This window comes from Phaethon aethereus (assembly GCF_964289735.1).
Source record: "Phaethon aethereus genome assembly, chromosome: 9".
NCBI lineage: Eukaryota > Metazoa > Chordata > Aves > Phaethontiformes > Phaethontidae > Phaethon > Phaethon aethereus.
This window is the reverse complement of record NC_138585.1, coordinates 18,133,586-18,146,532: the sequence shown is the minus strand read 5'-3', so window position 1 is coordinate 18,146,532 and position 12,947 is coordinate 18,133,586. Positions and strand designations below refer to the sequence as shown.

At 45.0% G+C, this 12,947-nt stretch overlaps 1 protein-coding gene across 1 annotated transcript in view; it reads right to left on the bottom strand.

The window, feature by feature from the left end:
• Positions 1-12,947, bottom strand: part of DIS3L2 (DIS3 like 3'-5' exoribonuclease 2) — a gene marked incomplete at both ends in the record, with an annotated part of 151,631 nt that overhangs the window by 17,606 nt on the left and 121,078 nt on the right. Inside the window, one exon of the mRNA XM_082003901.1 lies at positions 8,663-8,896. Within this exon, the coding sequence (XP_081860027.1) occupies positions 8,663-8,896 (234 nt within the window). The remainder of the gene's footprint in view (positions 1-8,662; positions 8,897-12,947) is intronic.

The window sequence follows — 12,947 nt, the reverse complement described above, 5'->3', positions numbered from 1 at the left end:
AGCTTCTTTGTACTTCAGCATCCATATGCTATGGATGAGAAAAGATAAAACATCGCGGGACTCAGAAGGAATGATCATGCCCAGAGACACATGATAAAATGAGTTGTGGTTATGGAAAGCAACAATTTTTTTCCCTTGTTCTCACTTTGGAATTGAAATGAGAAATCACAGGACTGCGATGTCTGAATCTTTCATCTCCTTCCAAATGTTGTCCTTTGTCATTATACAATTAGCCTTTCTTCCATTTACTGTTAGGTGAGACAGAACTGGCTCTGACAAAGAGCTGCTACATCTTCACCTATGGCAGACTGATCACATTTGAAGTTACATCACTCAACACACCGTGACTCCATCTAAAGAGAATGATGGATTAGCCATGCAGTCAGCTATAATTAATACCTGAAAAAAACCCCTTGTCAAGTCTCTGTTCAAATACGTGATAAACGAAATCTGAAACAACAAGAGACTTTCTGATGATGTCTGTTTGTCACCAGGGAAGAAAAACACCATCAACTGGAAGGCAAGACTCTTGGAGCAAGGATTGTTGCCTCCGTAGAAAATAGAAAATAAGAATTTCCTCCCAGCACTCACCCCACATGCCCCTCTATACAAACGCATGGTTTCCTGGGGTTTATCTGTCTTGCCATCAGAGACACTGAAGAACCAGTTTGTTTCTGCTTCACTGAGAACCAGTTTTTCCATCCTGAATCTCTTTCAATATAACCAGCAGAAGCTACTACTTGTCTCCCTACCAACCTCAAAAATACCAGTGAGCAGCTTGCTCAGCTGGATCAAGCACTGAGTTCTGTTCACCTTAGCTATCAGCTTCACGTTTGGGACACATTCCATCACACTAAGCCACCACCTGCCACAGATGCCCCCTCTTCCCCTAGAGATGCTATTCGGCACTGTCTGAGGTCCCTATGTGCAAGGGACCCCAGGCTGCCTATCACACAAGCATGGGCAAAACCCATCCGTGTCCAGCTAGTCCAGGAAACCAAGGGATGTCTACTTCATGTGTGAATTTGGAGTACCTGCAAACACCTTCAACTGTACTTGCAGGCCAGCATGTGATGACTGCCAGCTCACACCCCTTCTACAACAGCTGATCACCAACTGGGTTCAATTGAAAAAGCCCAGCAATTTGAAAGGTATGACGAAGTACTGCCTGCTGCAACTCTGTCCTGTTCAAGCAAGAGAGACTTCCATGGGATAGCAGCACGTTGGCTTGGTCCTGGCACATGTAGGCAAAGCCTGAGAACTGAAAGGACTGGGGAGAGAGACCACTTGTGAAACACACTGATCGCTTCTGCGTTGCAGAGACATGCTGGCTGCAGTTCAGCCCTTCATGCTGGTGTTCCTTGTTTCTCTGCTCTGCATCGTGAGAAGTACCTGCTGAGGAACTGGGATAAAAAAACCTGACATTAACTGGGCCAGCAATAAACAGCAGAAACAAAAAAGCACCCATTCTTATTCAATAGTTGTCAGTACTAAATGTGAGAGGAAGAGAACGGTCAGCGTTGGCCTAAGGCGCTGGATTTGGCCAGGGAATCAGGAAAAGGCTGTCCTGCCAGCTCTGCCACTGACTTACCACATGAGCTCAGGCAACTGCTTCACCTCTTTATGCCATTCCCATCGCCTGGAAGGATGGAGCTGGCCTTCCCTCTGATACGTGCTCTGAGGCTGGCAGATCAAAGAAGCTGTTGCTGTGACAGCATCTCAAAATTAAAGCATAAGACCCCTTCTTTTTGGAGGAGTGTCTGAGCTTGCAGGTCTACTGTAGATTTAATAAAACTCAAGGGTTAAGCTGTGTTTGTTTAGAAGAAAAACACTTGTACATGACCAGAAAACTTGACTATGTGAGCTAGTGGCTGGAATACTTACTCCAGGAAGAATAAAGACATAACCCACTCTTGCATTACTGATGGTAAATTAACGCCAGAGCACCACTGTGTGGGGAGCTCCTTCCCGGCCGTGTTTGCCCAGACATCTGGCTGTGGTGGCTCCCAGCACAACGCTCTACAGCCGAGCCCTGCGCTCCAGCGTCCGACTCCCCCCTCCTGCTGGAGCCAGCTCGACCACTTCACCACCTGCTCCTGCTGGGACACAGCTGCTCAGCTCTAAAAGAACGATTGGGGAACGGCGGGACATGTGCGAGGACATCAATCCTACTCACACCCCTGGGAGGACTTCATTAAAATCCCAGGGCAAAAGATTAGATTCTGAGGACTTTCCACTCAAAATCCTAATTTAATCAAAATATTTTAAAACCTACTGGCAATGCAAACATCTCCATGCAAGCAGAAAGACGCTCAGCCAACACAGACCCCCTCCACAACACGATCCCACAACGCTTCCTTCCTGCGCGTATCCGCGGTGTGTGTGCAAACTGCTCGACCTGAGCCATTAGCTGTTCCTGACGACAACGATGACATTTCATATTTGCCTGCAAAGTACCATGTTCCCCTGTGGTATTGTAGGAAAGGCATTTTGAAAATCATTCCTACTTCACTAACGCACCTTTGCAAATGCATCTTGATTACTCCTGCGGGGAAGAGCAGTATTGCCCCATAGAAAGCTGTGGCCTTGGATGCTCACTTTGACGTATTAACTGGGGCTATGCAAAAGACATAAAATACCCAAAGGAAATTAATCTCCAAATCCATCCAACATCCCCCCAGCTGCCTTATGTATCACACAGTATAAGCAACTGTCCATAATGATTGTAGAGCACCTGCTGTCCCCATTCTGGGTATCAGTGATGTCTCTTTAACCAGACATCAAAAAGAACGAGCAGACAATGGTGGAATTGTGATAGGAAGTGAATAGTGAAAGCTTTTTGTCAGTCTACGTTTCCATTTATCTTACAGCACCACACGTACAGCCCACCCTGCCTCTGCTGTCATGTTCATGCACTGTAACGGCCTCTTTCGGGAGGCATCATGGCAGTTTTCAGGATTTTATAAATGGGCCTTTTGGATTTTCTCTTGGGCCAAGGTAAGGGCCAAAGCAGGTACACACCTCAACCTACCCTGAGGGAACCAAATCCAAGATGAATTTGGTACCAATGTCACATCCTAGGCAACAAGCACCAGGACCTTCTCTCCGAGACTGGCCAAAAACCCAACAAAACAACGCTCCCCAGAGAGATGCAGCCAAGAGTCAGGGGTTGGAGCAAAGCCATTTACTCCTCCCCAGAAAGGTGTGTGCACTGAGAGTGCGCAGGGCTAGCACATACAGCAGCCATAGCTAGAAAATCTACACATCACACCAGGGAGTACTCCAGCCACAATGGCCTTTCTGCCTCGACAGCATTTTAAGGCATAAATTCAGGTCATGGTAGTAGGGAAAGCATAGGCACATTCAGTTAACTGAGATCTATACAGTGTTATAGGTCTTTGCTGTCCCATCTAAACAGTTCTTCCAACTCAAAGTGCCTTCCATTCATATATGAATATATCATGTTTTGCACACGATGACTGTTTAGCCGGGGTAGAAACATTTACTACTTCCACATACCAAGAAAAGAAGACCTGAATGCTTACTATACAGCTAGGAGGCATGAAATATGATAAACCCATTGCCCATAATTATTTCTAGCAGTCATTCATATTGCAAAATTTTAATGGTGATAGTAACTAATCTCTGGCTCTTGAGATTTCCAATTAAAGGGCATTAGCAGGAGCTACTGTCTAAAAATATGTGGTTTTGTCCTACCCCATTAGCCACAACTAAATATGGAATTTCCCAACGTACAATAGCACATCCTGCACGTACAGTATCCTTCCTCCTCATTTTCCGTGTGTGGATGCCTTGAGTCAACTTCTCAGAGTTGTTTGCATCAAATAGGCAGAGTCAATTCTGAGAGCTTCATAAACGATACCAAGCTGGTTAATATATCCACTATGCTATATACCTGGGTGTTTTGGAGCTGGTATTCTGCACACATTCTGGTGTTTGGGGTCTTTATGCTTGTTTCCCTATGTTTCCAGCAGCAGCAATACTCTATTACTTCATGAGTCCCAGCAACCTTAATTAAACAAAGATATTCTCAAAGATCCCTTACTTGCCAGCAGCCACTGGACAGGACCGTAGGTAAGGTCTCCAGCATGGTGCGGAGGTACAACAATACAACTTTAATTATCTTCAAGTTATTCAAAACAAGAGACACACACAAGGAAAAGCAACCCTTGCTCAGATGATGAGACAGTGGCACGGCACACAGGCTGGGAGCAAGCAGAAGCAAGATGGGTTCACTAGCAATTCAACCCTTAAATTTGCGTAACATTCTCATCTTTGCCATTTTAATACTTTTTTTCTTCCCTTTTTGCACACACCTGCAAAACTGAATGTCTGTTGCACAGAAAACAAGGAGAGAAGCTATTGTAGCAAACAACTCAATGCCATTAACTGGTCTAACACGAATGCACTTTGGGTTGTTCTCACAATGAACTTTGGTCAATGCCAATATTTCCAGCACCCAGGTGTAAGTGCACTGGCAAAGACAGAACCACCGGCACAACAAAAGCCACTGCTCAGCTCACAGACAGTTGTCATAGAGACAGATCAGCATCCCGGGGTATTCTCATTTTAAATATGCACAGAAATCCTTTTTAACCTGTCTTCCTGTAGGCATCTGTCCTCGTGATTCATTTATAAATTGTTGAGGCCAAAAAGAGAACCATTTATCAGCAGGTCTCCTCTAGGCACGCTTGAGCTAAGGAGCTTTTCTGCAAACTTGATGTTTTTTGTTGAAAGCAAGTTTCTATCTGATTCTCTGGCTAGTGGTTCTAAAAGCTGTGGTTTCGGGAAGTGATCCAGCTTCGAAGTAACCTGGCCAGGAAAAAAAAGGAAAGTTGCGGGTAGTGTTCACTTTGGTTTTTAAACCAGGTCAGATCCCTGCTCCAATTTACAGTGTGGGTGCACCAAGAGCTGCGAGAGGACAGCACAGGGGTGGCATTTCATGGTCCTGGGCACAAGGGCAGTGGTGGTGGGGGAAGACAATATTGTAAACATCTGAACATTTTTTCTCAAAGCCATAGTACAAGGCACCTCTTGCTTTTACATCTAAAAGCTGCAGCTCCAAATGAGAAGCAAAAGAAATACATTAATCTCTGCCTGTGTGGACAAAGTTTCATAAGCTCCTTAGCCACTGAAGGTGCAAAGACTTTAAGTCTCTAAAACTAAGTGCTTAGCTGCCTTCTGGAGCTAGGAAGCTGGCAGGCAGCACAGGAAACCATATTCTAGGGAAAAAGCCCCAGAAGGGGCCTATGGGGACAGCAAGAGCCCACAGAGTGACGGATGTGTGGCTGTGGTTGCAAAGGTGATCCTGAGACCCAAGGTCTAACGCAGCAGGATTCCCCTACAGATCTCTGCAGAGGCACGAAAGGAACGAGGAGTGGGGGGAAAGAGCAGCAGGTATGTAGGTCGCCATGGCCAGACCCAAAATGAGGTAGGAATTCAAAATTACACAGCCCCAAAGAGACACATACAGAGTGATACTGAATCCAAAAATCCTTAGCTTTCAAGACCATGTGCTACCTCTGTAATTTGACTCAAGGTCTTCTGTGTGACCCAGATACGTAATTCCCAAGTTATTAAAAAAAAAAACAAACTTCAACCATTGAGCTATAAAGATTTCTACTTCTAAAATCACTGCTAAAAGATAAAATCATAGGCAAGCAGATGCTGCTCTCAGACTAGGTCATAAAAATTCAGCAGCGACATTCGAAGAGGAAACGTTCCCCTCACCACGGTATGGCCAGCCCAACACTGCTGCATCTTACTGGAGCCATCCCATATTGGGTGCAAGGGGTTCCCTGGCCAACCAGTATTTCTGCTATTATAAAGATACACAAATGAATGGCTTCATCTGAGAGATGTTCTTAGTTTTTGGGAATAAATCCTAAAGTATGTGGATACTATGAGGGAGATCAATATCATCCCAAAGGGGAAACTGAGGCAGGCAGAGAGAGCACCAGCCCAAGGCCACCACGGCCAGTGGCAAACCAGGCTGGGACATTCTTCCCCCAATGATTTTCTTAATACCAACAGGAAGCAGCAGAGTATGTCACACTGAAAAATGGCATGGTGGAAGTGAGCAAAACAAGTCATCACTGTTCCATCAGGAGTGACCCCAAGATAGAACCTCTCAAACATAATGCAATGTATAGGAAGAGGGCTCACATCCCCTGGAAAAAAAAGCACAGGAGTCATCCATGCCCAGCTACTCTCTCCCTTAAGACCGTGGGATGATCATTTCCTTCACTCACATATTTATTTGGAATCTGATAATTCATTGCCCCTAGTTTCCTGCTGGAGTTTGTCTTCCATTGTTCAGGATTTACATTACTCAACGGGAAATCAGTGAGAGGTCCAGTGATTAGAAAGGTGTGTTTCCCATTTGGACCCACCCTTGCTTGCTCGCTCAGGGCTGGAAATCAGACCCAATGAACAACTGCTTCCATGAGAACTCAGGGAAGTGGGGGAGCAAAGGCAGAGGGATTAATCTCCTGTTAAAAGCTACAGATTGCTTTTCCGGCCATATGCTGCTGGCCAGGTCCACACACCCGTCTCTCACATACTGGTTTTACTCAGGCCTTAGAGTAACCGCTTTCTCCGTGCGGTGGGAGAGTGCAGTTTATCAAAATACAACTATCAAGGCAGTAGTTGAAAAGAGCAAGTATGGTGAAAGCATTCCTTGTACTAAAATACATTTCATTCCCAAAGACCATTACTTTTGTTCTGACACTCTTGCCAGGGGAGAAGGATTTTTGCGTAGCATAAAAAGCCACTTGTGAGATATAATTCAGTTTATCACATTGGTTAGGAACTAGGCTGAGTAGGAATCAGCCCTCTCTGGCGCCCTTAGCAGTGGCTTTTAACCTTGATCTCACAAATGATGCTCCAATACATTCTCTTTATTGGCTCCTCTGTAACAGCACAGAGCAAAACAAAACACCACTAATCTTTTACGGGGTACCACTGGAACAGAATGCTTCTCTGGCCAAATCCTCCCACTGAAAATGTCACAACTGCTTCAAAACATACTTCCCCTGAGGTTACTTTGATAACAGGTACTCAACTAAGGCACATACAGTGACTGCTCAGCACTACACTGTAAGTGTGACTTGCGGAATGCAGCTGGTGACCTTTCTGGGCCACAGCTCCCAGTCACCCATGCACTATTGTTCCAATCCAAACATCTCCAAGGCTTCCCAGTTAGCTCATCAAGTGCAAAGGTTGGGGTTTTTTATGTTTCTCTGGCATTCAGAATGTGCTTGGGAACAAAAGCCCAGCTTATTAGCCATTGTATAATAAACCTCAGAGGGAAGCCTCTGTTCCAAAAGAGGTTTAAGCAAACTCTGCAGGACTTCAAAGTGGGAGTCTGATTTCCAAAAATTATTGGAATACAATTTTAAGAATGATTATTTCCTTTGAGAGCAAGGAGGGACCTTGAGGAAATGCCCGTGCTCCAGGCTCACTTATGTGTGCCTAACCAGTCCCCTAAGTCCCCCTACAGCAGATGTAGGTGAGATAGCCTTAGACACCACAGTTCCTACACCAGAAAGTTTATCCTGAAGTATAACACCAATCTCCTCTACCGAAATCCAAGATACAGATGTCTCATCCTGTCCATCTTAGACACAGGGAACAGAACATTGCCTCCACAGTTTTGCCAGACTAAGCCATGTGCTCTGTCATGAGAAGGTTGCAGATTACAGACGCTCATCGTTCTTTTTGCTCTGCAGTGATTTTTCTAAAATTAGACTTTCCTGCAGCTAGAGACAACACTAAGTAAAATGCCTCTTCACATACAATCGTCCTGTTTACACATCTCAGTATGCTAGCTTCTTTTTCAGCAATATCCTTATGTTGACTCATGCTCATTTTGCAAAATGAAACAATAGAGCTTCCTTATATTAAGAGATTATTTCGTCTCCTGCTCAGGAAGGCCACTGGGTTCTATCAATTACTGGAACCTCCTATCCACAAAACTGTCAGAAGCCACCTCAGAGCAGCTGAATCTCAAATACAAAAGTATTTTTGCTGTGATAGTCTAAAATATCTGGATCTACTTGTAAAATAGAAATGACACATACCACAACTGATACAAGATTATTTAAATCATCCCAGACAGAAAACCTCCTCACTAGTATTTCTTTCTCTGAAACACACCCAACACTTACAAGCATTAGCTTAGATAACATTTAGTCATATTCCCTGCCCAGAGAACTGCTATGAAAGCTGTGGAAAACATGAGTATTGCAAACACAGAAATAAATGTGGAGGATGAGCCTTTCACAGTGAAATGTGCACTAAGGATATCTGACCTGCTTGATAATGAATGACGCCATCATGATTTGTTTCATTGTGTAAGTTACTTACCCATTCCACCAGGGTTTTAGGATTTTGAAAAATGTTGGAAAATGGATCACTCCTTAAAAAACAGGAAACTTTTCTTTTGATCCAACTTTACTTAGTGCTTTTGGTACATAACTTGATGCTGCTTTTAAGAAGACATCGGCACACAAACCTCCTTTTCTATTCCAGCCCAGCTTTCCCCTTTGAGTTTTTAGACTGATCAGGAAATCCCTAGAGACTACAACATGAAATTGCTTAACTGGAGCAGAAGCCCCTTGCAGGGGCTGGATTTACTCACCTGGTCTAAGCGCAGAGCACCATCAATGAAGCGCTGTTTGCGGAGGTGCTGGGCGATTTGATGCAGGTTCAGCACAGCTTGCTGGATCTCAGCTATTGAGTGTTGAGGGGAGGCAGGGGGAAGTTCTTCAGGTGAGAACATCTTCCCAGGGCTTTCAATTATACTCTGTGCATGGTCATAGCTTAGCTTCACACAGGAGCAGATGACAGTCCGCCCAAACCATTCATCAAGGATCTGCAAAATTGGAAAGCATAAATAGATCTGAGGATTTATTCTTCCAGTGCACAAAAGCTTGGGAAGTTGTACAACCACTGGAAGGAATGACACCAGACCTAATCACTGACTGTGAACTTCAAGTGAAGATCTCTTACTGAGGCCACCAAAAGGTCTTTTCCTGATATAGATTCATTCTCTAGTGTCTAATAATGTGCATATGCATAATGAAGTCTTTCCATCACATAGGAACTGCTTGGACCTCTCTCCTCTACCTGATTTCCCTCTTTCATAGAGTACATAAGAGCTACAGCCCAGCTGGAAGCTGAAATCAGTCAGCTGACTCAAAGGTTACTGAGTGCTGGGGTGGCAACAGGCAGATACACACGTGCAAAGAAGGATCTCATATCTAAAACACAGCAGATTGCATTCCATCTCTTTAATTAATATGGCAGGGCACCAGGGGCCAGCCCTAAAATACTCTGTTTTCAGGACTACTGCAGGGATCCCAATGTCTGACTAGCACTTGTGAAAGTGCCTGAGTAGGACTTTGGTGGGTCTGGAGGAGAGATGGCGAGTCACTGATCCCTTGTTTCTCTGACCATGCCTACAGTCCTAGGCCCAAACTCAAGCCAGGAACCTTTCTGAGCTTCCAAACTACGTTGGAATCTAGACGAAAACAATCTACAAATCGCCTATAAAATTCTTTTAATTTAAACCAGAAGCCACTCCCATTTTAAACTCTGTAACAGAATACCAAAGTAGAAGTAGCAATTCAGAATTATTTCTTAAAGCAGAAAGGAAAAAATCTATTTTCAGCTGAGATATATGAGAGTCCAAAAGCTCATCAAGCCAGTGAGAAAGCGCAGAGGGACAAAGGGCAGAAGACTTCAGAAAAGTCAAAAGCATGGGCATGAGGGCTCTGGAGATGGATGCAGTCTGTGGTAAACGATTCGAAGCACAAGGGCTCAGAGAATGAATAGAGAATTGTATTTCTGCCTTAGCTACAAGTGCCACCTCACCCATTCATCAGCAGAACAGGACAAGGTAAATCCTGCAAGTCACGGTGTTCGGGGAGAAGAGCCAGCTCGCTCTCTGACAGACTCATCAAGGTCATTGCTTCAGAAACACAAACCCTCTTCTTAACAGAACAGGATTGATCCCCAAGATCCCTTTTCTGCCTCCCTCCCTTATGCTCCACAGAACATACGTGCAGTGTAACTCAGCAGCTCAGAGCTCCGAAAGTCACAGGGCATTTAAACTCATTTCTAATTAGAAAGTATCCTAATAGCAGAGATGCAGCAAGTGATATCTTGCAATGTAAAGTGCTCTAACTCTTGGCTCATGGTTATTCTGTGTGTGCCCCTTTCTCTATGCCAAGGACAAAGAAAGGAAGAAAAAGTCACAAAGGTGGGCAGAGATGCTGCGACAGTGCTGGCAGCACCTGCTCTGCGCTCTGCTGCGCCTCGTTAAATGTGGTTCACCTTCTTGTGGTGATGGGGGATCCATATCTGGTAGGTCAGCAACATTTGATGAAAACTGCTGGACCCAAAAAAACTCCTGATATGAAGCAAGCACAATCTCTGGTATGGAAGAGGCTGCGCTGCTCTTTAAATGATCCACTTCCAGCAAGTTGAAGACTATTAGTCCATTGGCAATAGATATACTTCAGACTTCAGTAAGACATGGATGGTACTCAGGCACCAAAAAGGTGGTGTTCCTTGTTGAGATGATCTGGGAGCAAGGCTGAGCAGCCTCCATTTGAGCTGAGCACTTCTACAGACTCTCCAGTTGTAACAGGCAGCTTTCTCAAGTTGTTGTTCAAACATTTTCAGACACTACTTCTATTTCCCTGCTAGTTCCTCCATCTCCAGCTATTTGTTTCTGCATCAAAGGTCATTATCAATTCTGGCCCTCGCTGTTATATTATCCCTCCCTAAATATTTTGTGTTTGGAAAGCACCCTCATTTTGCTATATAAAGTATGTGAGTCAGTTCCATCATGTACATGCATGTTGAAAAGGGTTAAGGACTGGGCACAAACCAGAAGGGTAACTCCAAAGAGGAGCACTTCACCCAGTCCCCGGGTTAGCACTGAAAGCCATCTCTGAGGCTACATGCTGCTTTCTGCCACTGGCTTCCAAGAGCTTTCTCTGTCCCTTGCAGGAGGCAACTGACCAGATTTCCACTTTTCTGTCTGAACTTGAAGCTTTCAACAAAATCTCATTTTTCTGCTTGCTTAGAAGTGGCCAAATGTTTCAGTGCTCTGCTCACTTCCTTGTAAGACGAGAGATGCAGTGTACTGGGCCCCCAGAATATAACTAGAACATCAAGCCTTAGGCAGGCTACATTCAGGGCAAAGTGTCAGGATAAGCAGCCTGTTACTAACAGATATTAAACTACTTTTATTTCTGTTTCCTCAATTTTTCTGTTCTTGGTCTCCCAAAGGCAACCAAGCAGTGTGATGCAGAGCATCCAATTTCCATTCCTGCCATGGCTCTAGCAGGTGTAAACTGGACAGTGACAACCCTAAGAGGTCTCTTACCAACATACCTAATAAACACCTTCTCACCCAGGTTGCCTGGATGCATTAAGAATACTTCACACAACAAGGAATGGAGTTTTGGATGCATCTTGCCCTGTGCAGTCCAATAATGTCTGTTTGTAGTGAGCAGAGCTGCCAGACCCAGCCTTGCTGCAGCAGGCTAAACTTAACTCTACTCACCATCCAAGCATTTCCTGGAAATGCCCTCCGTCTCTGCCTTCAAAGGCCATCCAAGCAGATACAGGGTAACCACAGCCTTGCATCCCTGGTTTGGAAAGCCCACCAGAGGGATGGGCAAGCTCCGCTTTTGCAGGGAAAGCGGCATAAGGCTGGCTGGCCCATGTACCATGGCTGATGGATGGGTGAAGCAGTGCAAAGGAGCAACATTTGGGGGTTGTGAGCTGGGACTTGGAGATTACGATGAGTAGCCCACAAGATGGGTCTGCAAGGTCTCCCCCATCACAGCAAACCTGGTACACCCAGACTCCAGGCAGAGTACCAGTATCTGAGACATGTCTAAGGTTATGTTAAGGCTTCTCCCAGCCCTGACTGCTTTTGAGAAAAGGCTGTAGTCCCCAGCACATCATGTGATGGCAGTCAGTGTGCCTCAGCTGAAACCCTCCCATTAGCGCAGTCCCTGGTGGTACGGGTCTCTCTGAGGATGTGACATAGCTACGCACACGGTTGAGGACCTCCTCCACACAAAGCAGTGTCCATATCACAGTCTGGCTGATGACAACAGTTTTGAGCCTGGAAGACACATTGTTTGTACAGGTTGTTTGAGACTGAAGCAATTTCTCTTCCTCACTGGTAGAAGTAACCAGCAGGGTTGTGCTTCAAACATTAGCAGGGAATAACTTAAAAAGAAGAGTTGCATAGTTTGTTTTCAAATATCTTTCTGTTGACTGCATCCGAACAAGAACGTGCTACGTTGTTCCTATAAACGCCCAGCTCTGCTTCTGAAGAACAGCACAGATGCAACAATATGGTTAACGCCTCTGTCCTTGGAAAATCATCTCAGATACATCATGTCACACTATCCCACTGGAGTCCATGGAGCTACGTGTAGCGCTGCTCAGGCAACATTTTGTTATACTCATGGAAAACTAGAAGGTAAAAACTCCAGAGCCCAAAAGCAACAGAAACAAGAAAGTGCCTGTCTCCCAGAAAGGGCTGAGCCTGGCATTATTTTTCTAAAAGAAACAAGAAATAAAAACCCCAACAACTTATCAATAGTCACATTCAAGTGAGGAATCTGCGTGGCTTTTCCTTGGAAGATGGTTTAGCTCTAGTCCTGTTTGCTTTGGAACAGTAACAGCACGAGCTCAGAGCAGCTCTCACCTCTATTCATGCTGTCAGGCTCTGCTTTGCAAGCTCAAGGTTACGATACTGCTGTGCACATGCAGTGCAATGAAGTGCTCTTCAGCCTCATGCGTCCCTCACTGAGGAATGTCCTGTCCTCAATGTCAGTGTTCTCACAGCTCTCCACCACCGGCTGAGGTTCAAAGGCCACCTTGGGGCCTTTGAC